This window comes from Coturnix japonica, chromosome 8 (genome assembly GCF_001577835.2).
Source record: "Coturnix japonica isolate 7356 chromosome 8, Coturnix japonica 2.1, whole genome shotgun sequence".
NCBI lineage: Eukaryota > Metazoa > Chordata > Aves > Galliformes > Phasianidae > Coturnix > Coturnix japonica.
Window position 1 is genome coordinate 7,050,219 of NC_029523.1, and position 25,228 is coordinate 7,075,446.

Here is a 25,228-nt window from a genome sequence, read left to right on the forward strand (position 1 = left end):
TGTGTTGTGACCAAAGATAAATTAATCTGCAGTGTTAGTAGAGTCGGTGTGTACCCTTTAACAGACCGAAGGAGGACCAGTTCTGTGCCACCACTTCTCTGTGCTGTGGTCCCAGTAAGACCAACTGTGTAAGAAGCTGCATTTTTCTTCTGCATACAGCAGCCTAAGTTGCTGCAGGCTGCTTTTGTGAAGGCATCTGACAACCCTCACATGTGCCCGTAAGTCCATTCTGTGGCTGGCCAGGCTGGGATGACCCCTGAGAAAATGGGAGTAATGACCATCCACTGCTGATTTCTCTGGCAGAAGAGAGTGGCTGTGATCAGAGGTTAAGCAGACTGTGAGCTGGAGAAGAGAGCTGTCAAATAAGTGGGAGAACTGATGCACGGCATGCATGCTGCAAACCCTTCGCTTTCTTCCTTGTGGGTGCCAGTATATGTGGAAGTAAGATGGTTGTGTTTAGGTGCATGTGCAGGTTCATGTAGCAATCACAAAAGGTGCAGAGTTTGCTCTTAATGTTTGTGCTTACTGTTTCTTCTCTCTTTTTCTCCAGTCGAAGACCACCCCCCTCACCTACTCGGCCCACTGTAATTCGTCCATTAGATTCATCCCTGTTAGACTAAATGAAGTTTCTGGCATGCCACTCATTGTTAACCAAATATGTGGAAGCAAATTGCTTGATAACTGTTGCAATAACCAATGTATAGTCGCATGTATGGACGTCTGTAGGCAAGTAACCAATTTTACTGATATATCTCTGTCCATTCTGCATTGTTTATGAACTCTTCAATGTTTTGGGAAGGTCTGTGCTGTCTTGACTTTTCCTTCTGCAATAGCCGATGTTAGCTAACGTACTGACACACTTGTTCACCCAGGCACCCATGCTCACAGTCCTATACAGCGCAAGGAGGACTTGAATCATTGAGCACATGCTGATTTTAGCTGCTTCTTTTTCTCTTACCTGCCGAAATGTTGATTTTATTTGTACCTTTCACGTTTTCTATCACGTGGCGTTTTGCAGTTGTGCCCACTTTCTTTGTTAATGGCTAAACCGGGCAGAGAAAAACACGGTTTATTATCAAGCTCTTCTGAAGGCCTCGCTGTTTCATCTCTCTTGCAAGAAGCTTGCTGGAACACTGCTTCTCCTATAATTTTCTCTTATCTGAAGCTAAGTTTATAAGGAATGTCGCTAAACTAGAAGGGTGTGTGTGGGACACTGTGTGCTTTACTTTCCTTCCTCTCTGCTGACTGATAGGCAGAGCTGGTTGGGTGGCTGGTAAGTCCTCCCACTAAACTCATGGGAAGCCTTATGTATAAGTGAGAGCATGTAATATGTATATATACGCTGCGTGGCAGGGTCCAGAGAACTGAGAGATGTATATATGTATAAATATATGCACAGTTGTAAATGGGCTACCAGTCCTCTGCCCGCTGTGGGAGCTAGTTCAGAGCAATGGCCTAGATCTGCATCTGAGCTTTCCAAGGGATCCCATTTGGGTTTGAGATACTTGCTCATGACAGTCAATAAAGTTCCATGACGTCCACTAAGTATTTTCCCTTCGTGTCTCGTGACATCCTACTCACCTCAGAGTAGGAGCAATTTTATCCAAATACTTGCTGAGAAATGCTCAGCTCTGCATCCTGGCCATACTTTTTGGTTTTTAGCAGATGTTCAGAAGTTCTCTGCCTGTTGTTTTACACCGTGTATTAATGTAATATAAAAACATGTTGTCCTATCTGCGTTACTTAACTTTAAACACTTAGGTCAGCATAGGTCACCACTGTAGTTTAAAACTTCTTGAGTTGACAGGATTAACACAGAGATGAATTTCACCTTGTGTAGTCAGAAAATATTAATTGCAATTATGGTTACAGATCCCCAGGCAAAGCGATTGGTGGTTTCAAAGTCCCCCACTATAATCAGTCTAATAAATTCACTTATTGAAGCTGTATGTAGGGCTCCCGTATGCTGCAGCCTCGTGGTTAGGAAGAATCCAATCAAGGAGCCACAACCAGTGGGGATTTTGCCCATTAAATATTCCCAGGCTGCTGATGGAATAACAGTTATATTCACTACCGAAGCAAATAATGTTTCTGCTTGTAGAAGAGAAACAAGTTTGGGAAAGCATCATGAGTTGTATGTTAGCCCAGTTTTAATTTCCTGTCAGCCATGTACTTGTGACACACACCTGGGCAGCTGAGGTCAACATCTAAAGCATGGGGAAACTTGTCAGAGCACCGGCATCCAGGTGAGCTCAGAAGATTGCTTAAATGGCTGCTGTTTGTTTGGGGAGGAGGCTTCGATCTTCCACACTGAGCACACAGGATCAGCTTTCAAGGAAAAAGTGGTTGTAAACTCAGCTACATTATTCCACCTCAGCCACAGAAAGTCACTTTAATTCCAAGTGTTGGTATTTGTTCAGTGGAGAGCCTGTGGGCCATGTTTATCCCACCTTATCCTAAGCGTTAGGCTGAGTTGTCCAAGGGCTCCCATTTGTTCTGTGGAAAGAAAAGGGATGATTCAAGCTGGTGTAACTGCTTGGGAGATGAGTGTGGCAATGCCGGTAAGTTAGAAGCCTCGATTAAATGACACAAGTCTCAACGTAAAAAGACGTGTTTAAATCCTCTGTACTTGAGACTCCTTAATTTACTTTGATACCCCTTTTTGTCAAGCGTAAGGAAATATCACAGCTCAGTGCAGTGGCCCCAGTGTCAGCAGCAGTGCATTCTGTGCTCAGTTTTGAGCTCGTGGGACACAGAGAGAAGCTGCACAGCCTTCCCATCCTCTGCATCTCCATCACATTTAATCCAAACCTGCTCCTGAAATACAGAGCTTTGAGATGTGCAAGGTAATAATTGGTGTTGAGCACCGATCCATAGACTGATGAGTTCACCTCGAATGTATTGCAGATACTCTTTTTAGAATAAACTATGTAGAACTGTTCCTAGGAAAAATGCTAATTGCTTCCCAAGAAATTGCCACTTGCAATTGACTCCATACTCTCCTCCCTAGCTTTGACCCATTTTCCTCGTGCTGTACAGTGCCTGGAATGTGTTTGTTTGTCCTGCTGGCTCCTGATTCTGCTAAGCTGTGTCTCTTCCATCCCTTGTTCTCAGAGGAGCAAGTGGCAGTAGTAGCTTGCTCTGTGCCTGAAGGACAGGAGGAAGAGCTCACCAGTATATTCTCAGGGATCTGCTAGGGGGGCTGGCTGGCTGGGACTGGCCCCGGCCCCTCTGCAGGCACCCTCACCCAGGGACAGCTGAGCCTGGGCTCCCATAACAGAGAAGCACGGGTCGCTCTCCATTTGTTTGATTCCCTCAGGCAAAGGGAAGATTGCCAGGGAGCAATGGAGACTCCCATTAAGAAACAGCAGGGTTTGCAAGCTTAGTGAGCTGGATGACGTGAGTAGCAGAGTTCCAGGAGGGTGCTTATCTAGTAATGCATGTAGGCTAAGCCCGGGTCTGTACCCAGAGAACACATTCCACCTCACCTCCATATGGCTGACCAGCAGCTGAGGAGCTTGCTCATGTTGTAAATAGCTCTTGGCCTTTAACCTCCAGGGATCTTTGTGTTAGGATTAAAATGATTGTATGCTTGAAGAAAAAGCTTTTGTACATAGTTAACGTATGTTTGTTTTATTGCCAATCTCGTTGCACTTTCTGAGTAAGCCTCATAAAAGTAGATAATTATATTAAAGGAGATACATTAGAGGTTATAGCATTTCATGTTAAAGCATAACATAGAAGATATTACGTTCTGTGTTGCAGATAGCTACACTTCACAATGTGTACAGCATATTAAGATTACTGCCTAGTTCTGTCTTAAAATAGCCCAGACCTCCCAAATTCAAGGCAGAGCAGTTTTGCACACATGGCACTGGGGAGGCATCGGCTCCATGCTGTGCTCATGGCGCGCTTCCTCCCGCGGTGGCGTTGATCCCCCCCCCTGGGCTCCAGCAGAACAACTCCCTTGTGTCAATGAATGTTACTCTGCCTGTCTCTCCTCTTGCTTTGTCTGCAGGCGAGCTGATACCGATGGCTCCTCCCGTCCAGACAGCCCTCCACTCTTGCTTGATATATGATTTGTCCCGTCTTGCTGGCCGTTTGCTTTACTTCCTGTCTCTTTACTTTTCCGGGATGGTGTAAACAATGACTTCTTTTTGTAAGAAGCACACGCTTAATTTCTTACTGAATTTTGCTCTGTATGTTAATGCCCTACTTCATATGAACCAAGACAGCTTTGATTTCGTAGTCTGTAAATGGTATCTGGTGTTGATCTTTCAGCACGACGAGTCGGTTCTTGAAACCACAGTCATTACTGAGCATTGCATACACCTGCTGTAAACGTGTTATGCTGCATTTCTGAACCTGAAATAAACTGTAACTCTTGATGGGCTTTTATTATTACTTTGCGATGCGCACGAGCGATCTCCAATCTGGCACTCTGCACTCTGTCTCTGTTGGGACCACAGTGCTGCAGCTCAGATCATAGAGGTGTCATGGAAAGGGCAGACAGGAGAGGAGCAGCCCATGGGAAGCATTCAGCGTGCTGCCCTGCCAGGGGCTTGCAGCGCTGCAGGGGTATTTTGCCGAGTGAATGTGTGTCAGGCAGTATGTGCTGTTTGTTTCATTGCTGGGAGGAGTGTGTCTGGGGGGGGGATTGAAAGCTGAGCACAGGGCCAGACCGACTCCTCAGGAGTTGGACTAAAGTTGTGCATATGGACATGTCCTGCCTGGAAAGGATTTCCCCAAAAAGCGGTTGTATGTGAACATGCAGCTGCCTCAAAATGCCTTGATTACTCAGTTCCTCCTTCAGGTTAGTGTGAGCCAAGTAAGTGAAATCGGTGCTCAGAGATTATCTGCATGGCACAGTTGTAACAGCACAACAGCAGGGGGCATTTCCCCACCAACCATCACTGTGCTGCTCCTCAGGTTTTGGGAAAGGAGGAACAAGAGGTGGGATGAGCAAAGCACTCATGTCCCCGTTGTATTCACAGCAAATCTGGGAATGTTTTCTTTGTCATAGGCTCTAATGGATATGCCTGGGGCAGTCTGTGCAGCCTCTCAGTAAGCAGCCATGTCACGTGCATGGTTCTGCCTGGAGTATGTTCCGTCCCGCTGTATGAGCTGCTTCCTGCCATGCTGGCCAGCAGCACACTGTTTGTTGTATGCTGGAAATGGGATGAGCAGCCCCTCTTCTCCAACCAGGGCACTGAGCCACCTGCTGCCAGGGGTCACCCCTGCTCGTGTTAGCAGCACATTCATGGCACTGCCATCACTCAAGCTTTTCTCTTCCTGAGCAATTCCCCCTCTCCAGATACATGAACAAACAGATCCATCTTGTTTTATCACTCCTGATCTCATCAGAATCTCACTTGTGAAAGTGAGAAGGGCGTTTGAAGCATACAGCGATGCAGATTTTAAGGCTGGCTGGGGGAAGGCTCTTTTGGAGCATATTATTTCCTCCAAGAAAAGTAGGAAGCCTCTGAGCAGCAACGCACTTGCAATGTGATTGTCCAGTGTGACTGTCCCAGCTCTCTGGTGCTGGGATGTCAGATGGGAAGCAGTGGGGATGGCAGCTGAGGCTGTGCTGATACCCAGCTGATTCTAATCTCGTTCTTGCCCTTTTCCTCACTGTGCATGGTCTGTGCCTTTTCCTCTTAACCCATTTAATTAAGATCATTTTGTATATGAGCCATTTGATTGTATCGTGACCTTTTGTTTTAAATCTCTTCTTCCCCTCCCCACGAATTTTGGGTCACTTTCTGTCTTTTTCCTAGGCGACCTCCTCCAGCCGTTCCAGGAAGATCAGCCTAACACACACTGTTGTTGTTGTTGTTGTTGTTGTTACATGCAATCTGTCTGCTTTTGGTCCAACTTTAATTTGCACTAGTCTATTTGTAAATGAAAGATTTTATTTTCAGATGTCAATGATGAGCTTGGGTATAAAGAAAATAAAATCCTGGCTACAAAATGAATGCGTGCTGGTTTTCAGTGGGAAGCTCTATCTATTCTTTCTCAAAAGGAGCCATTAGTGCTCCATGAACCCCCCCCCCCCATATCCGAGGTGTTGAAAGGGAGGGATGTGCTGCTGGGTTTCCATCATCATGTCTGAATTCATTGACCACCAGGACTGTTGATGCCTTTGACTCAGCATCAGCAGGAACAACTTCCAACTTTCAGAACAGCAGAGATTGCAGAAGGTTCCTGTAAGGTGTCTGACGCACCAGCAGCACCTGACTTTGTGCTGAGTGGAAAACCTAAGAAGATTGCGGCAGTGATGAATCTGCACAATGTAAACATGTTGCAGCTGCTCTGACAATTTTTTCAAGCTAAACCTCTGAATTCTCTGCAAGGTAACTTCACTGGAGCATCTGAGCTCAAGTATCTGTAAGTGGTTACCTCTGGATTTCAGGTAAGTCTGACCCTGTGGTGATGAGTGAAAGATAAGATCTGGAATTTAATGTTCAGAAGACCTGCGTGTCTTGTTTGCTGGAGGAGGATAAAGAATAAGTCTTGAACAAAAAGTTTAAGTTGAAGGTTTTATTGTTTATTATTTTTTTTTTTTTTCACATGAGAACAGTGGAGGGACATCTCACAAACTATAGTGATTAATCAGAGGGAACTGCACAGCCATGAGCTGGAGGTACAGTGCAGCATCAGGATTGCAGCCTGTTCTTTGAAAGGTACGAACAAAACATTTCTTTGTAGTAGAAAGGCTGCAGTAAGAGCAAGGTGCTACAGTGCTGCTCTGAAAACAGATTCTATGCTGTTTCCATTCTGCACTGGCATATACTCTGCGGGTAGGTGGTGAAGGTGGAAAGTGCTGCACCCCAGCTGGTGTTGTTATGCATCCTAGGTTGTTTCTCAAAGGATGATTTCAGACCAAAACCCAGTTTTGATTTCTTGCTCACTCTGCTTGTAGCTGTGGCCTCTCACATCATGAACCTATGTGACATGCAGAGAAAAGCCTAGTGATTAGTGTGGGAACTGAAGAGATAAAAAGATCTTACCTTCAAAGACTAAAGCTTCACTGTTTCCAGGCTTTCCAGATGCTGTACTCCCTGACAGCCTGTTGTGGCTGCTGTGGGTGGCTGACGCTTGCCTTTCCCTGCTGCAGATGCTGTAGATGGAGGCAGCAGACAGCATGCATCAGCGACTCCCCCAGAAGCATGGCTCAGCCCTGGTCATGTACAATTACTTGCATTTGGGCCAGATTCAAATCAAAAGAAAATGTCCCGCTGAGATACTGTATCTCAGTGGACTTGGGAATGGCAACTTGGGATAAGGAAACTGCTCTATTTTTGTAATGCAAAGTGATGTTGAACTCTTTAGTGTTGGTTGATGGTGATCCAGTCGCATGCAGACCAAGATGGACCTATTTCTTTGTTTGGCCTCATCATAGGCAGCAGCCAAACCAGAGAGCCGTACACTCAGGTACCAGATGCTAACAGGGCATACAATTTTACTGATGAGTTGAACTGTAAGTTGAGGTAGTTTTGTTCTGTAGGGCATATTCTGACCCATTGGGTTCCAGCTGTGGTTGAGATGACCGTGGCACAGACACCACTTGCCACAGCTGGCCTCCACTTGCCCCACAGGTCTCCATCAGCTTGAGGCGCTGTCTCCTCCTCCTCCTGGACGTGACCTGTCCACATCAGACCAGGGAACCTGTCTGTCCCAGTGTGTGCTGGATTGCTGTGCACTGAGCAGCACTGGGACAGCAGCTCCAGGCAAGCAGAGAATCCCAGTGAAGGTAAGAGCACAGCATCTGGATCACTGAGTCCTTCTCAGGGTCTGAGATGATGCTTTGTTGGGGCAGCAACAAAGAGACGCTGCTTCTCTGCTACTTCATGTGTTTCTAGCTCCCTTATTGCCCAGAGCCATGTTAGTCTGTGCCCATTGCCACATGGAATCATACCTGGATAAGTGATGTTTGCACTTTTCCTAATCCAGAGCTATTTTTTAAGAGTCTGGATTTGAGAAGAGTATTTTTTAGGAAACATTTCACTCTGGATGAATGGGTCTAGCAGAAACTACGCTTTCTTGTAGTCGATAAATCCAGGCTCCAAACAAGAACTCCAAGGCTACCTTGCCCCAGTTGCATTAACCTAATGAACCACCAGATCACTGCAACCTCCTTGGGCCACTGACAAGGGACAGCTGCCTCCCCAGCCTCATGTGCTGTGCCTGAAATGAAACAACTCCTGTGCACACTCCATTTTGTCACTGTTAGCCTGGATACTGCATATTCAAAATGGAGTCAGGGCTGTGCTATGTCTGAGATGCAGCAACTGGTAACTGCAAAGGTTTAGGACAGCAGTTAACAACAGTTTAACGACAGAGGTGTTTGTGCAGCAACAGCTTCAAGTAAACCTGACTGCAGATAGCATGGCCTCTTCCAGGAGGGACATTAACTGCAGGAGCCGGGCAAGCTACATTTCATTTGCTTCTTTGACAAACTGTTACTTGACTTCTTAATGTGATACAAGCACACCAAAGCCTTGTCCAGAGATGGACTCTGTGAACTGCTGTGGATGGTAGTGTTCCGGTGGCATAAATCTGACAGATTGGGGCATCCTGGTCACCAGCACCTGACTGACTTTCTTGGAAACCTCCTCATGAAGAAATAATCTTCTTTTAGAAGAACTGAAAAATGTCATCTTGATCGTCAGTATCCAGCTGCTTTGCACTCCCTGTGGGCCTGCAGCACATACTCTAAACCTCTGCAGGTTTTCTTTAATTAAAAACAAAATGAGATCTAGTCATCTCCATGACAGCAACAGCAACATTTAGAACTTGGCAAGTTGTCATAACAAAGCACCAGAGGTGTTGGGGGCTCTGCAGCGTGCTGCTCATTTCCTAAGAAGCTCACGGAGCCAGAGGCTGCTTGCTGGTGAGACAACAGTGCTCTGCAGGAGCTGTGTGCCTGCAAAACCCCTCCACACTCGATGGATTCAATCAATGGGTTCAAACCTGCACTTCTGCAGCAGAAGAGCACCTTGCCCCTGTAAACTTTCGCCATCCCTCAGTGCGCAGGCACAGCTGGTGCCATGTCTTACTGGAGAAACTGGTTGGCTGTTTTAAACCTCCTTGTGCTGCCTCCAGAGCAGGAGGGATCTGACTCACTCTGTCTTTCACTTTGAAAGGAGCAGTGCTTCCTCTTATCTTAACGCTAGGGATAAATACTGCAGGAATGAGCAGCTGTGGTCCCACAGTCTGCAGAGATGCTGCTGTATGCGGATGGACATGGCAGTGTGGCTGTGCATGCAAGATATGTGTGAGTGTACTCAGGTCTGTGAGTGCCCCTGAATTCCGGCCTCCTGCCCAGCACCAGGAAGGCTCTGGTGAGACCAAAAAGCCTGGGGTGCTGCAACTTTGGCCAAGTTCATGCTCTGCTGAACCACTTGCCTCTGGAAAACAACAGCACAGCAGGGCTGGCTCATCTGGAGATGCCCTCCAGTTTGACTTTTTGGCTTAGAGGACCCTCTGTTGTGGGGTGCATGGAATCAGACACTGGACTGTTCCAGGAAGGACCAGCATGGCTCCCATTACAGCTGCAGCACCCTGCGGCTGGGCGGCCACCACAGGAAAGCAGAGAGACTTTGCTTTGTGCCTCTGGTTCGGTGGCTGGACAAAAATACTGCCATGGGTCTGCCAGCACCTCCCTGCTCACCCACAGCCCAGCGCAGTCACAACACACACAGATGCACTCCCTGCTAGAGCGCGAGTCTTTATTGGATTAGGTGTCCCCTTGGAGCTGTGTCCCAAAGAGGCCCCTCACAGCAGAGGGCACTGCTTCCCCCTGGCCAGGCCTACATGAGGAACCTGGACAGGTCCTCCTTGATTTCAGCCTCATCCCACGGCCCGTGGATGTTGTCCTTGAGCAGCTGGAGCCGGATGAGGCAATAAGGGCAGAGGCAGGAGATGGAGAGCAGCAGTGAGGCAAAGAGCACAGCACCCACGCTGGAGACGCTCGCCAGCCCCACAAGGGCCAGCAGTGCGAACAGCACCGTCACCCCCACGTAGCAGTACGGTGTCTGGGCCTTCAGCTTCTTCTGCAGCATGGGCCAGAGGGCGAAGATCTGCATGGCGAAGGTGACCATGACGAAGGTGTGGAGGGAGCGAGGCAGGCGGGAGGCCAGGCACACCGAGGCAAAGATGGCCATGTTGAGGGACAGCGTGCTGGACACGATGGCGGCGTTGGCACCGTAGTTGAAGAATATGAGGTGGCCGAGGAGCATGAAGGCTGACATGGCATAGATGGTGTCTGTGCTGATGGACTCTGTCAGCGTCTTCAGCACCGGTGAGAAGCCGTAGGTGAAGGCAGTGAACACCAGCGTGCTTTTCAGGTCTGCCCACCGCGTCCGCCCGCTCTCCTGCCGCCCGACCCCGGCGTCGATGGCATCAAAGAGGATGTAGCCAAGCAGAGAAGTGAGCAGGGCCGCCCCAAACAGCCCCTGCGGGCTCAGCACCCCGGCGTCCATGTACCACCAGGTCACAACGAAGACGCACACGCTGCAGAGCTGCTGCACCACCACCCCCGACTCGAAGACCACATTCCAGTACTGGTACTGCCGGGCGTGGATGTTCTTCCGCAGCTCTTCCAGGAACCGCTGGTCCACGTAGTTATCGGGGAAGGGCTGCCGCTCGTACAGCACCTTCTGCCAGCACCGCCTCGGGCTCGTCTCTACCTGCGCACAGACCATCCTCCCAGGGCCGGCCCAGAGGAGGCCGGCACAGCGCCCCGCTCCTCCGCTCACAGCCTGGGGCTGCTCTCAGGGCCCTGGGAAAGAGCGAGGTGCGGGTTAACCGCGATGTGAGCTCCAGCCGCGAGGACGGGGCGCACCCCCCCCTCCCCGCTCCCAACCCGCCGCCCCGCTCCCCGCTCCCGCCGCTTCCGCCGGGCCCGGCGCGGCGCAATGGACGCCGGGGCTCTCGGAGCCGCCCCCTGGCGGAGCTGCCCGGCCGCACAGCGCGGCGCTGCCCGCGGGTGTCGCTGCCTCCGGGGCCGGAGCCGGTAGGAGAAGGGCCGGGAGTGGCGGTGTGCGGGCAGGTGACTGTAATCGGTCTCGTACTTGTTGGGGAATAAGGTCGCTTCCGAGCCGACAACATGTAGTTAACTCTTCGGGGTGAGCCGGGAGCGATGGGCTCCCCCTGCCACCCATCGTGCACTGACGCTGCTTCCTGCTCGCGTTCCTCTCGGCTCACCGCCCACTGCTGCCTGCAGCTGCATCACAGCACGATGGGGCGCCTGCCCCTGGGACTGCTGTGAGTGACCGCAGCGCCTCGGCAATGGGGAGATGCGGCACCTATTGCTGCCATGGTGCATTCGTGCCCCGCTGGACAACTCTCTGCCCGAGGTCTAAAGGGCAGCTCAGCCCTCCAGGTCTCCTAGGCTCTGCGGGGAATGAATCACCTGCACAGCAGACCTGTGACTATGGGACCGGCCACGTCACCGCCTGTCCCTGCCAGTCGAGGGAACACGTGCTGTGCAGTCACCCCTCAGCCCACCCGAGGTGACGTGGCCTTGGCAGGGACAGCAGAGCAGCTGGGAGAGGGACGGTCCGTCACACCCGAGTGGTGCCTGAGGTCAAGGATGAGAACTGCTTCGTGTGTGTCTTCATCCCATGCAACAAGATCTCCCTCACCAGCTGCAGGGGTGGGATGTGGACCCCAGACTGGCCCAGCCCTCATACAGTGAAACACTGGGTGCTGCTACCCATGCTACCCATCCTGCCCCACAGTCAGCACTGTGAAGCACTTGTTGCCATAACCTCAGCTCTGGGGGACCTGACTGCTTCCCCACCCACCCCACCTGCATTTCAGACCCACTCAGAGCTCACTGCTCGCCAGTGTGTTGCACAACTGACCCCACTGCAGACGTGTTTATTTCCTGCAGGGCTCCTGCGCTGCAATATGCTGCTAAAAGCTGTTTGGAAGCCATGCTGGAAAAGGTGACAGGCTGGGATTTAAATAGCTGTGACTGATCTAGGCCTCTGCTGGAGGTGTTTGAATACCAAAGGATTCAGAGCTCCTGGGTTGCCAAACTCCCCTGGCAGCCATGATGAGAGAAGAACAAGGTGGAACTGCTGGGATTCTCAGTCAGCTTGAGGGCAAGGGACAACTGGTTCCTGTTCTGTAGATGTCTGTGCAGTGATGGTGGTGGGAAAGCTTTTGCTTTTTCATTAGCTTTTCTTTATGATTTTTTTTTTTTCTTTTGCAGTCCCTAGGAAATTGCCTCCAAGAATGATGCCAAAGCTGTGCCCTGCCAGCTGTGAGCTGGGCAGCGCCTGGTGTGAGGAAGCCAAGAGTCAGCTGCCCAGGTTACTTCAGCTCAGCCCACACTGTACGTGGCACATCTGTAGCACACAGGGAGGAAAACAGGTCTCCATGATAGGTCTATCCCTATGCTGGGATGCAGAAGCATGTGGAGGCCCCTCTGGACACCCTAGAATTACCTCTGCCCAAGCACAAGTGCATCAGGACTTTAGGAGCTCTGGGACCGTGCCACAGTCTACCTATGCCAAGCATCAAGGCTGTAGATGAGGGCCGGCTGGCCAGAGATGAAAGCAGTCACTCTCCCACACAGGGTCACGCAGTCCCTGCCAAACATCACCAGTTGCAGTCCCCTCCCCATCTGCCCAGGAGAGCTTCCCACCACCCTCAGTGTGGCCGCACACCCAGATGAGGGTCATTTCTTCCCTGCAAAGCAGAAACAGTACAAAATCATGCAGGCGTGGGGGGCTGCTTGGGGGCAAATGTAACTGCGGGGACAGGTTTGTGTTCAGAGTGAGGGGATGGCTCACTGCTCCATCTCAGGGTAACAACCTGTGAGCATCCCTTAGGATCAAATAGGACCACACCAGGAAGCCACTGCTCTCAAGTCACGGTGGTCAGGCAGGGTCCCTGTGAGTGGTGCAGGGGCTGAGGAGATGAAACAAGTGATGGAACAAGCCGTGCTCAGCGCTGCCCTGCATTAAGTAAACATAACGAGGCTCTGCACACTGTGCCTCTCGGTGACCCTACCCCGCTGTATCTGCCCTTTAATCAGGGTCACTGTGACCGCTGCCTCACATCCAGGAGTCTGGAAGCCCAGCAGCACAATGTGCCATGCTACAAGCTTGAAGCAAGAGGACAGCTATGGGAAACGGGCATGCATGCCCATTTGGGATCATATCAGAACACAGAACCAGTGCTACTGATAGGCACAGGCCCCATGCCATGGTGACATCCCCCTAACAAAAGCCTCAGGGTGAAACAGCAGTTACCAGCTGTGCTGGAGGCAGAGTTTCTCCTGTTTAGCTCTGCAAGGAAAAAGATTCCAATCTCACTTCTTGCACAGCTCATTCCCCCTCACTGTGAGCCCTGGTGGAAGGTTTTGGCTACCCAGATATTTCAGGATTGCTTTTAAAGGTTTTACAGTGTTTTGCTGGATTCTCCCCTGGCGGGGGGAGCAGTTCAGCTGAAGTTAGAGGAAGCTATCTGAAGGGATCTTGCAATTTATAGCTCTTCCTTCACTAATTAAGAAACGGTCAGGAAATTAAACAGGAAATTGCATCTGGAAGGAAAACTCAGACAAAAGTTGCGTTGTCAGAACAGGCTTAGGAGAGATTTGTTTTATTTTAACTGGTAAGGGGCCAAGATTCATAATCAGAAAAGGAAAGAGCCTCGTGCAAATTAAATCACACATTAAGAAAGGAGAAACACTTGGGGAAAAAAAAGATACCTTTGTGAAGAGAAAAGTGTGGGTATTCTATGATTAATCGGGCTTAGCATTTTCACCAAACAAATGCTTGGAACTGCTGAAACACCACAGCCCCAGCTGAGAGCTGCATCTCAGCATGGCAGCCCGGCTCTTAGCACTACCCTCTCTCCACATGATCTTCTCCGTGTGAGAGAAGGGACAGCCACCAAGTGCTGGGCACTATGCAGCTGCAGTGATCCTCCCAGCCACCCACATCCAGCAAAAGCAACCGAGATGATGGGAAGAGAAGATGCGGCTGTGGGCACTGCTCAACCTCCTGCAGCACTTCTTTAAGACTCCCAAGCAAATATTTGCTCCTGGATCACCTATGTACATTGTTCTGAGTTAATTACAGGCTCCAGCAGGGAGATTGAGTAATCCGCCTTGTTTTTTTTACCATTACATTCCTCATCTTATCATTGTTTGAGATGCACACTTAGTGAGTGCTGAGCCATGTCAGGGCTGATGACCTGCAGCCTCTGCCTGGCTAATGGCATCGAAGATCTTTGGGCACACATTGTGCCTCGTGGGGAGTGACTACAGAAAGGATCCTGTCATCCTGCTCAGTGTCATGATTCCCTGAGCTGATCTGTCCTCCCTGACTGCTCTTTAATTGTGTTTGGTCTAAGCTGCATGTGATTAATGCCCTGCTGATAAGCGGACTGTAACACATGTGGGGCTCAGCTGGAGGACTGCAGGTTGGGTTTACCCAAAGGAAGAACTTGATACACATTTCCAAGGGGGCATTACAATAAAGGGCCCCCTCCTCTTAGAAATGCTGCTGTCTGACTTGGCAGCACGTCTTGCAGGTGGGTGCTGTTCTCCTGCCATTTGCCCTTTGCAGGAGGAGGCTGAGTCGTTGTGCTGCAGTGAGGTCACCCGCTGTGTTATCTCCGGTCCCTGCAGGAAGGTGTGACAGCACAGCAGAGCAGGCAGCACGAAACCAAGGTCGGAAACGTGGGTTTCCATCTAAAGTGCGTTTCCAGCACGGCGCTCGTGACTCATTCCCCTGTGTGTGTCAGGCCCTTTCCCCTGTGTGATCACCTCAGAAGGGACAAACACGGGGAAACCCATCGCCATCACAAGGTGTGTCCACCCTTACTCTTTATTTAGTGATTAAACATTTAACAGCTGTTAACGTTTCTGTGGCACTCTCTGTGCCCTCACACCCCCCGGCTGTCAGCACTGAGGCCCAGCCCCCCCTCAGTCCCCCCGGGCTCAATGGCGCCCGCAGCAAAATGGCCGCCGGCCCCTCGCGCCCACCGCGGGGCAGCCGCGTCCAGCCGGAACTACATCTCCCAGCATCCCTCGCGCCGCCCCGCACGGCCTGCCGGGAATTGGAGTGCTCCGGCCTGGCGGTTTTCCTGCCGGGGTCCTCAGTGAGCACCAATCAGCGCTCGGCTCGGCGGGGCGGCTGGCAGAAATGCCTGATAGAAAAGATGACAAAGAAACAGCCGGCTCAGAGCAGAGCTCCGCTCCTTAACGCGCCCCTCGCCCCGGTGGTAGCGGTGCTTCTCGTTCCTCGCTGGTTTCCCACCAGCCGCCCCTTTGGCAGCGGCGTCTCGCTGTACAACGGCCCGGCCTGCGCGGACACCTCAGAGGGGCCCTCAGGGGGGCGGGGTAATGAGGGCCGCTCTGGAAGGAGGAGCCAATCCGCGCCAGCAGCGCGCTGCGTGGGGGCGGGGCCTACGCCGTGCGCGCAGGCGATTGGTGGCGGCGGTGCGTGCAGCGTGACGCGTATCCTTCCAGCTCAGCGCGTGAGGGGCAGAGGGGGAGGGGCCGCCGGGCGGTAACGGCCGCGGCGGAGCTGAGCGAACAACGGCCCGCGCTGCCAACGGCGGGAGGATGCGCCGCCCGGCCCCGGCCGCGGCAGGGAGAGCGGGGAGACCATGACGGAGCCGCCCCGACGGCTCCTGGCCCTGGGCTCCTGCCTCTTCCTCTGCGCCCTGCTCTGGTGAGTCCCGGCCCGGCCTGAGCGCGGCCACGGGGGTGGGGGAAGGAGAAGAAGGGGCTGCGGGGTACGGGGCCGCGCCGTGCTGCCCGGTATCGGCTTCTTTCCCTTCAGACCCAACTTCGCACGCCCCGTTCTTCACAGCGCTTTTCTATGTCCGCTTTGAGTCGCGCTGTGTTGGGAAGCTCCGTTCGTTTTTCATATTGGTAGTGTTTGGAGCTGTTTTCCTCGGTCTCCTCACAACATCCCGTGTGCTTTGTTTCTATGCACCCTTAAGAAACGACGTTTACTACAACGCGATACTAGGAGAATATAGCCGTGAGATCCTTAAACTGGGGCCTGCTTTGAGCAATGTGAGGTGGAGCAGTGCTGAGCAGTGTGCACACAGCAGGTGTGAGCAGCTGCTGGATGGCTGATGGATCATGTTAAAGCTTCTATGCACTGTTTGAATGCTCTGCTATAGAGTAATGCTGAAGGGCTCTTGAAGCTTGTGGCTGTGGCAGCCCAGCCACCTGTCTGTGTGTCCTCAGCTGGTTGCAAAACTCCCGCTGCCACTTGCATGAGTGTGTTGTCCAGCTCCTGGTTTGTATCATCACTGCGCTTCTGGTTTCAGGAGACAAGCAGCAAGTATGAAAGCAACCTTGAAAAGCTCAGTTTTCTTGCTTGTGTATTTAGTGAAGCTTAAAAAGAAACAAAATCTTATGGATAAAGGAATATCACGTGTAGCCAGCTCTTTAAATGAGACGGTGAGGTTACAACTCGAGTTCTCTGGTCTGTTGCACAAATGCTGATTCACGTGAGATACTTTAAGGTTCTATTTGCAGGGTGATAGTGCAGCTGTGCTTCAGGAGCCACGTCAGGTGCACAGTTGGAAAGTGTCAAAGTCTCCCAGTCTTGCGTTGTTGCTGAGCTACGTAACTGTGATAAGTGCCTTTCTCTTTTTCCCAAGTAGAAGATGGTCACTTTTATTTATGTGAGCCCAATAGTGCTCATTCACTTTTAAAACATGCTTTGTTTCATAGTTAGAGGGAGCTGAGTACGTGGAAGAGATGCAGAAGCTCCTATTTGGAGCTGTGTGAGACCAGCCCTGCCAGCTGTTGGAGCAGGATCCTGTGCACATTGTTCTGACACCAGCTTTTGCCTACTGTCAGCATTCGTTTACCACATTAGCGCGTGCTAATTTGCCTTTCTGTGCTTCATTCTGTTCTGGAAAGTGCTTTGACATCCAGATCCAGGCACAGAAACGTGCCTGCAGTCCCAGTGGGTCAGGCTGGGTGCAGCAGGGCCAGGGCTGGTGCTGATACACACCTACACCTCAGTGTTACGTGGGGTTCCTCCCTGTAGCGGTTTAAATGTGAGGATTCAGGCAAATCTTAATGGAAGAGAGTGGCTTTGGTGTCTTAAATTAATACGTGTCTCCGTTATTTACCCTCATTGATGTTCAAAGCGTTTGGGAAATACTTTTATGCCACATCTTCTGGAAGCTTTGTCCTAGAAACTTCAAGTTAGTTTGCTTGTTATACAAGCAATAAGCAACCTGCCACGTGCTGTGCTCCCTGCGAGGTGGCTGTGTAACGTGCCTGGCTTTGACACTTAGGCACATCAGAAGGAGATTAAACTTGCTTTAACCTGTTCCTAGTTCTTCACTTTACCATTCTTGCTGTTCTCTGTATTTTCCAGAGTGCTTTTTCAGCATCTTTTGGGGTGGGACTCCTGCCTGCTGTCCCACTTTGTGCCCCACAACATGGGGTACCTGGGGACCAGGGAGGGAGGAGGAGCTCTCCTTAGCACGTGGCCCAGCTGCAGCCTGCCCTTACATGCTCATACATTGAAGGAATGAGATAACAATACTTTAAACTGCAGAAAGTGACATTTCATTTTTTGAAGTTGAGGAATTTAGCATTGTCAGAAGTGTGTTTGTGTTGGGCTCTTCTTGTAGGTGAAGTAACTCTTGTGTTTTGTGTGGTTAAGGGACACTTGGGAGAGCACATTGCTTACAAAGAGTAGCCAAGATCCTCTATTAACTGCAGTCCTCTATTAAGTTCAAAAGAACAACATGATGAGTAAAGGCTTTGCAAAAAGCTCTGCTTTCAGGTAGTTGTCAGCACATGAAGCTGGGATGTGAGGATGCTGTTGAGTTGGTGGATAGTGATAGGAAAAGGGCTGGTGTCGGTGCCTTTCTGGCAGCGTCTGCGCTTGGTCTGTGTGCTCTTATCAAGAAGGTGGGCTGTGCAGCCAGCAGATGGGCACCTTTCCCCCTTGTCTGTCCTGCTCTGACAATCAGAAGCCTTGGCTAGTTGATATTGCACTAAGTGCCCCCTGCCGTTCCCACAGGGCTGAGCAGACCTCTGCTTCTACAGAGAGCTGCAGTGTGTGCCTGCCATGCAAAGAGTCAAGAGCTTTTTTACCCTGTGTGTTTGGGCTTGCAGCTTTTGCACCTATCGAACTGAAAAGCTCGTGGCATGTTAATGGAAATAGCTTTTAAATACATTAAGGATAATCCTAAAAGTCTCGTGTTTAAATTTCTTTGTTTCACTTAGCTTTTCATATTCATTTTTTGGGAGGACTTAAGGAAAGCTTGACAGTGGCGCTGTGTTATGTGCAGTTGTGAGAATGTACCTTGTGTTTAAGATGCTGATTCCAAGACAGCTGTAACTTTGCTTTTCTATGGTAAGGGGCTTAATATTGATGTGTGCAGTCTTCTAAAGATCCCCACTGCCCCCTTAGGATAAGCAAAATAGGAAATAACATTGGTGTGTGTGCATAACAAAGGGCTGCAGCGAGCTATCACGTTTCCTTTATAATTGTTTGTCTTTACCTTGTGTTTTTATGAAGAAATAGGGAGTTGCCATAGTCAGAATGGGAGATGGTTATTCAGAAATTAAAAGCTTGAGGATTTTCTCCAAAAGTAAGAGACTCCAAGTATCAGCAAGTGTATCTCCAAGTATTCTATGATCAGCGTAACTATCCTTTCCATGTGAAGGCTTGGAAATCACACCAAGAAAGGCCACAAAGTATAATGTTGACCTTAATACAAACAAGTAACTACATGATGGGAATTGAAGCCTCAGTTCCTGTTCTGCTATTCCCTGGCAGAGTGCTGTGGCACCTGCCTGCTGCTTCCTCTGGAAGTGAAACAGTGGGTTTATATCATCAAGAGAAGCCTGCTTTTGTGATTGCCTGCAGCCTGAAGATACAGTGCTCTGTACGGCTGCGTTTATGTAGGAGGAATCTATGCAGCATCTACTTCCCAATAAAGATGATCTCCAAGCTGTTGAGGCAGGTGGTAATTCAGATTCTAAACACTAGGCTCATGTGTAATGTAAGCAATGCTGACCTGTTAATATTGTTTCTGTTACGACTGCCTTAAGGCTATGTTTAGCTTTCAAATCTCATGTCAGAACGTTGCTGTATGTAGTTTTCTTATGCTTAAAGATCTGCAGGCCTGTGTCTCTTCTTTGTTGTTTGTGTTTGTTTTTAGGGTGTGCAGTGGTTTGTGTGGGGTCATAAGGAGCACCTGGCCATCATGTTGGACACTTCACCATTTCCTGGACCGTTGTTTGCTTTAGCGCAGCAGGGGACTCTAGTGTTGGAGTACAGCTAAAATCACACACAGTGTTACATCTCTCTAATATTTCTCTCCAATTCCAAGTCTGTGCAGACTTTTTTGGCCTTTGGGCCTCCAAGTGTAGATGAGAGCAGAGGAGAATTTTCTCAGGTGTAACTTGTACAGGGAAGCAAGGAGCTCTCTTCTTAAATGTTGGCCCTAGCTTTTCCTTAGTAATCACTGCTAAATATTTCTTTACTGTATGGCTAATTCTTTCTATCTTGCAGTAACTTGCATTAGCTTCTACTTTGCGACGTGTATCTGTTTTGCTGATACTTTTGTCTTCTGCAAGTAGTAAATATGGAGTGTGCTTGCAATTAATTTCTTCTCATTAGTCCTCCAGTAGCATTGGTACATGAATATTTACAAACTGCATGTGGGTATTTTTCTGTTTTAGGCAACAACAAAGAAGGGAGATGATGCTGAGGGAATACTAAGATATTTATTCATTCGAAATCAGGTTTTTGACCTTGTCTTCTTCTCTTTTAACAGGCTTCCTGTTTGGCACGTCTTGTGTAAAGACAACCTTTTATCCACAGTGCAATATGCTTCAAGTGATGCTTGTGTCTTGGCAAATGATGGTGAAAATATCCAGGAAAAGGTATGCTAACTGGCTGCTTAGTCTGATGTGATATTTCAACAAGTAAAACTGATCCATGTGTTTCAATTCACGGTCATCTTGGTTGAAATGTTTAATGTACACGCTTCGTCTGTAAGAGGGGATGAAGGGTGAGAGGGTTTTGCTTTCCTCTTCTCTGTTGGTAATGCAGCTTGATGGTCTGTGTGCTGGAGGCAAACAAATAGTAAAGGTGTCAGTGGTGGCCCAGTGTTCTTTTATCTGCATCATCTTGATGCATTGTCTTGAGCATTCTACTTGGCTCAAGGAGAGAGCTGGCTGGTTAGGAAAAGTTATATTTAATGCTGTCTGTTGAATTTCAATGCATTTCAACATCTAGGGCAGCAGTGTTTTATTTATCTTGTCAACTCATGCATCCAAACAGCATTCAGTCCTATTCTTATAGCTGCCTGGATTTGGCAGGCAAGCTGTGGTTTTAAAGCCATAAGAACATGCAATGTGCAGGTTGTTTGTCCTACTCAGGTTCAGTGGCTAATGTAATAAGCCTGGAAGGATAAAGTGAGCTTTGAGATTGGGAAAACTACTCATGTGAATTTTCCTGTTCTTTTTGCAGTATTCTTCCCTTCATTCCATTAACATCACTGCATTATTAAGCAGATTTCTCTGCATAAGAGCAGACCATGACACTGACAATTAAACTGTATTGTTTTAACATGCTGTAGCCTTTGTACTGATGAACATTTAAACATACATGGGCAGTGGCTCTGAAGATTCATGTAGTTTAACTTCTTGGCAATGCTTTTGGTAGTTAGAAAGATAATATTATTCAGTTGCTACCAAGGCTAATTCCTCTTTCAGTAATAAAAGGCTTTTGTTACTGCATATTTACTGTTATTCCCCTTTTAATATACTAGGGGAAGGAGGCTGGTGCCGGGCTGGAGCCAGAGCATGCAGATTCAAGCACACAAACCTACTCCACAGAAGAGCTACTTGATGACTTTATAAAATCTGAGCAGGCAAGTCTATTATTTCATTCACTGTTTCCTTACAGTCTTCAAATACCTCCTGCATTTCTGTCTTTGCTTTGGGTTGTTTAAGGCCCTTGGAAAACATCTCACGTTTCACTTACTTGTAAGGTTACTGCCAGATTCACGTTTCTGTTGTAGGAGAAAACCTGTGGACCAGCAAATCTTGCATTTCCCATGTACATAAAGAATTGTAATTTAACGTTGTATGTCCTGACTAAATCTTTCCAAGGTCAATTAAAATTTGGTGTTGTAGGTTGAATGCCTCAAAATACTTATTTGAATAAAAAACAAACACCCTTCTCATAGAAGTCTTTTATGTAGGTCAGACTTGGTGGTTGTAGCAGTTGTGCTTAGCTTTGATCTGCTGTGGCTTTTATCAGTTTTATTTCCTTCGTTTAAAACAGAAACACTTTCCAAGGAGTTGTTTCCATTATATGCACAATTGATAACAGTAAGTCAGTACTGAGGTGTTAGATGTTATAAAGCCGCTGTTACCCATCTTTTATTGGGTACGTATTTCTGGTCTGTAGGTTACAAGGTAACATAAGCAGAGAACCTACTTCTGAATGTGCACTGCATGTTTTAAATGTGTAACTGAGTTGTTTAAACCTCCTCTGGAAGGCTCTTCATGTCTAGTTAGCTGACTCAGAGCAATCCTGGTATTGACAAAAGGCTCTTGTTTGAAGAGGCTGTGTACTCTTCTGGATTCAGAAGTACATGTTTTGATAGTCTAACTAGTGCAAGTGCTTATAAAATCTGAAGAACAAGTTTAACTCAATATTACTAGACTCTCAGAAGTGCCAAATGATGACTCCCTTTGCATCAGTTACAACTCAGTAGACTTCTGAATGCATTTCTGACCTCCATTCGTGTATTGAAAAGGGGAAGCCTTCCCACAATTAGCTGAGGATGGAAAGAGTTCGTATAAATAATACCATATTGTCGCGAGTCAGCAACATACACTGGGTTCTTGTGCCAGGAAGATTTCTTTATTGCTGCAATGATCATGATCATAATGCTGCGTATATATCCCATATATATTCTATTCATATATATTCTCCCTCTCATTCTTCTAAGCAAGCCTTTTTATACTCTAACACGCGTACTCAGTACATTTCCACTAACAATCCATTGGTTAGAAAGCAAGCAAATTCCATAACAAGTCTTCATAATCAGCAGAGAGTTTATCTTATGCCTAGGTACAAGACATCCCTGTTTGTTCAGACCTTCTGTCTCCTTTCCAGAGCCTCATTATCAGCGAGTCAGTAAATGACAAGGCCGAGCTGGCCTCTCCATCTCCCACACTGTATTGGAGCATGCAAATAGAACTTCTTGCTTCAGTTACTGAAATATTCAGGCTTTTTTCTTATTGCATATGCATTTCCAATTAATATTTTTGTGTTTTTATTCTTGTAGAATATAACAATGTTTTAACTGCTCTGAAGTAGCATGGAATGTCAGCTAGATTTATGAAAAAAGAACTTGTTTCTGAACTGTTTTGCTGTTCAGATTCATTGTTGACAGAAATGTTAGCTGCCGACCTGTTAATTTTCATACTAGATGTTCTTGTATGAATGCTTTCTCTATGCAAGTTTTGAAAAACTTAGTTTGTCTGCGTTGCTTTCACAGGCTGCTGAAGTGAGTGAAACGAGCCTGCCTGAAGCTCAGCCTCCACCTTCAGTAGATGTAAATGAAGCTTCGTCTAGCATAGTTGCAAGCACTGAAAATAATTCCAGTTCACCTACCTCAGAGATATCTACAGTCTCACAGCCTGAGTAAGCTTTTCTATTTTACTGGTTTAATTTTAGACAGAGTGCTACTTGTTCTGAGGCTGTTTAAAGGGATTCCTGTTTAGATTAAGTACGGATGAGAAACTGTTCTTCCCTAGACAGCTGCATGCTGGTTTTTTTTTTGCAGTGCCTTTGTTTATGGTGTTGTGCTAATGTAATATGCCATCACTTACTCAGTTTTTGGAATAAGAGTTGCGTATTTGGTGAAGTATAATACTATTGCTGTTAACAGTTCCAAGCTGCTGCTTTTAGAGAGGAAAATACATCTCATGCTACAGTCTGTACTATAAAAGCCTCCAGGCCTTTAGCACTGGGATTTGTGCTCCTCACAGCTTCTCAAGTGTCCCGGCTGCCTGAGTGATGGCTTCTGCTTTCAGTTAAGGATTAGCTTTGGAGGAATTTGCTCTAAGACTTGCAATAGGACAGTCTTAAGTTGAGTTATTAAAAGGCCAACAATAAACTAACAAATTTTAGTTTTAAGACAACCAGGGTTGTTTGTACTGGTACTTAGTAGTGCAGTGCAGAGCTGCTGCTGCTACAGACAGACTCCTATTAGACTCCTTTAAGAGCTCATTTCCCTACTTTTGTTTCCATCCTTCTGTGGCATGCTGTGCAATCAAGTGTGAGTGGTGGCTTAGAAATCCACATGTACATACTTGTAGGTGCTTTCACAAAATTCTCCTAGTCTATTAAACATGTGCTAAATTGAATCTTTTCCTGTGCTTATCTGCTGATAAAGATGTAGCATTTTAACAGATAAAAATTATCCCACTGGAAATGAAGTAGATTTCTCTTGTTCTTTTTTTTTGTTTTAAGGTTCTGTTGGTTTAGTAGAAGTCTTCTATTGTGAGTCTTGGAAAATCACGCTCCCAAAACTTACCATTTCCGTAAACCAAAACTGGAATGTAATTCCCATTTCTTCTTATAGCTTTTGTTAACTGCTGTACTGACTTGCTGGTATAGCTAGATGCAGTCTATGTGCTTGTCAGGTCTTGGAAGGAGATTCAGGATTTGTGTTTTAAAAAACCCCAAACATTAGCTTGGTATCTTGTCATTGTTGAAAATAGACTTGTGGAGTACTAGGGGCGTCAACTGTGAAGACTCAAATTAGCAAGCAAATGAGTATTGAAACTTGTTTTGAAGCACCTGATTTATTAGTTTGTGCTGGGGAGTAGCGCTCTGGTTCTAGTACCAGTAACAGGAAGAGGAGGCAGGATGAATATAGGGTACAGATGTACTTATAGGTGGGTTTCGTTGTTTTCAAATTTCAGTTTGGCTTTAAATAGTAGTAGGGAATCTATTTTCATGCGGGTAACTCAGTATTGAAAGAAGGTGTAATCTGACTTCATTGTTAAACAAGATTTTTTGAAAGGTTCAATTTCGTCTGTTGCCATTATATATCAGTTGTCTTGTTTTAGGTGCTGGTTACAGAATGTGGCTCCCTTAGGTATTAACTTGTCTGATTTTGCAACAGGATTTGGCTACAGAATAGTTCAGCTGATTTTATTCCAAACTATTTCATGATAAATTCTTCTAGGACAGCATGGGGTCTGTAGCTTATCTATGCATACCTAATTTGGGGAAAGCTTATTGGAAAAAGATCTGAGCTCCTCTTGTGGCTGTAAGGGTCAGCAGCTGCAGTGCATAGTGAGCTTGGTAATGCGCTTCAGAAATGATGGCAAGGATGTAAGCAATTGAAATTGCCTGAAGCAGAGGGGATGCTGCAGCTTTTAGCTCGTGTTATTTGCCTTCTGCCAGAATTACTTAAGGCTGGTCAGGTACGTCCTTATATATAGATATATATCTAAGTTCCTACTTGTTCTATATTTTATTCAGTTTGTACTGTTGTCTGTGCACAAAGGTCAAGAATATCTGGAACCTTTTACTGCTGAGTGCAGTGGTTAATTACTCATTAGGTGTGGAGCTCATCTGTGTATCTTGGATGTCTGCAAAACCAAAAGGCTTGCCATTCAAAATGCTGACATGTTTGTGTTTTTGCAGTTCTCTGTGCTTTGGTTGAAATGTAGGAGGCAGAATAAAGGCTTTTGCACAGCTGAGAATGCAGTCCCACAAATAAGCTTAATTCCCCTTCTATTGATTTATTTTTATTTTTTATTGTTTCTCAAACTGTTTTTCTTTCTTTTTCTTTTTTTTCTTTTAACTTTGGAATATCTTTAGTTGATGTAGTTCGTTAGCAGGATTACTTGTATTATCCAGAAGGGTAAAAAGCATGTTATTTTTTTCCCTTCAGTGCAATAGAAAATACCCGTGCTGATATCCCTGTAGTCAGCTCTATTGAAGCTGAGCAGTCAGAACCTGACTGTGATATTGGTGGGACACTTGAGGCTGACCCTCAGAGTGAGCCTTCCTCTTTTGTCAGTCCACAAGAGAGGTGAGTATTGAAGTAGGTTGTGAGTCTGAATAATTTAACAGTAACTGTTTCTTCTGTCCTGGCCTTGCAGCAAAGATTTGCATGTGCTTGCTTATCTCCATGTGTCTGTTTAATACTGGATATGACTGAAAGTGTGATG

General features: G+C 47.5%; 3 protein-coding genes across 6 annotated transcripts in view; 2 read left to right on the forward strand and 1 right to left on the reverse strand.

Moving 5' to 3' along the window:
• DNM3 (dynamin 3) overlaps nt 1-4,388 on the forward strand; it is a 156,696-nt gene extending 152,308 nt beyond the window's left edge. The window contains 1 exon segment of the mRNA XM_015869656.2: nt 551-4,388. Within this exon segment, the coding sequence (XP_015725142.2) occupies nt 551-620 (70 nt within the window). The 3' untranslated portion in view covers nt 621-4,388.
• A 5,322-nt stretch (nt 4,389-9,710) lies between these two features.
• On the reverse strand, nt 9,711-11,403 carry PIGC (phosphatidylinositol glycan anchor biosynthesis class C). The gene is made up of 2 exons (XM_015869670.2): nt 11,076-11,403; nt 9,711-10,783 (listed from the first exon to the last, which is right to left on the reverse strand). Exon 2 carries the CDS (start codon nt 10,704-10,706, stop codon nt 9,813-9,815), a length of 894 nt encoding a protein of 297 aa, XP_015725156.1. The 5' UTR covers nt 10,707-10,783; nt 11,076-11,403; the 3' UTR covers nt 9,711-9,812.
• Nucleotides 11,404-15,488: 4,085 nt separating this feature from the next.
• SUCO (SUN domain containing ossification factor) overlaps nt 15,489-25,228 on the forward strand; it is a 29,486-nt gene continuing 19,746 nt past the window's right edge. For 3 of the 4 annotated variants that reach the window (XM_015869732.2, XM_015869735.2, XM_015869734.2), the window contains exons 1-5: nt 15,489-15,698; nt 19,795-19,903; nt 20,794-20,895; nt 22,537-22,682; nt 24,949-25,089. In XM_015869732.2, the coding sequence (XP_015725218.1) occupies nt 15,634-15,698; nt 19,795-19,903; nt 20,794-20,895; nt 22,537-22,682; nt 24,949-25,089 (563 nt within the window). In that variant the 5' untranslated portion in view covers nt 15,489-15,633. The remainder of the gene's footprint in view (nt 15,699-19,794; nt 19,904-20,793; nt 20,896-22,536; nt 22,683-24,948; nt 25,090-25,228) is intronic. The other variant, XM_015869736.2, reaches the window with a different exon arrangement.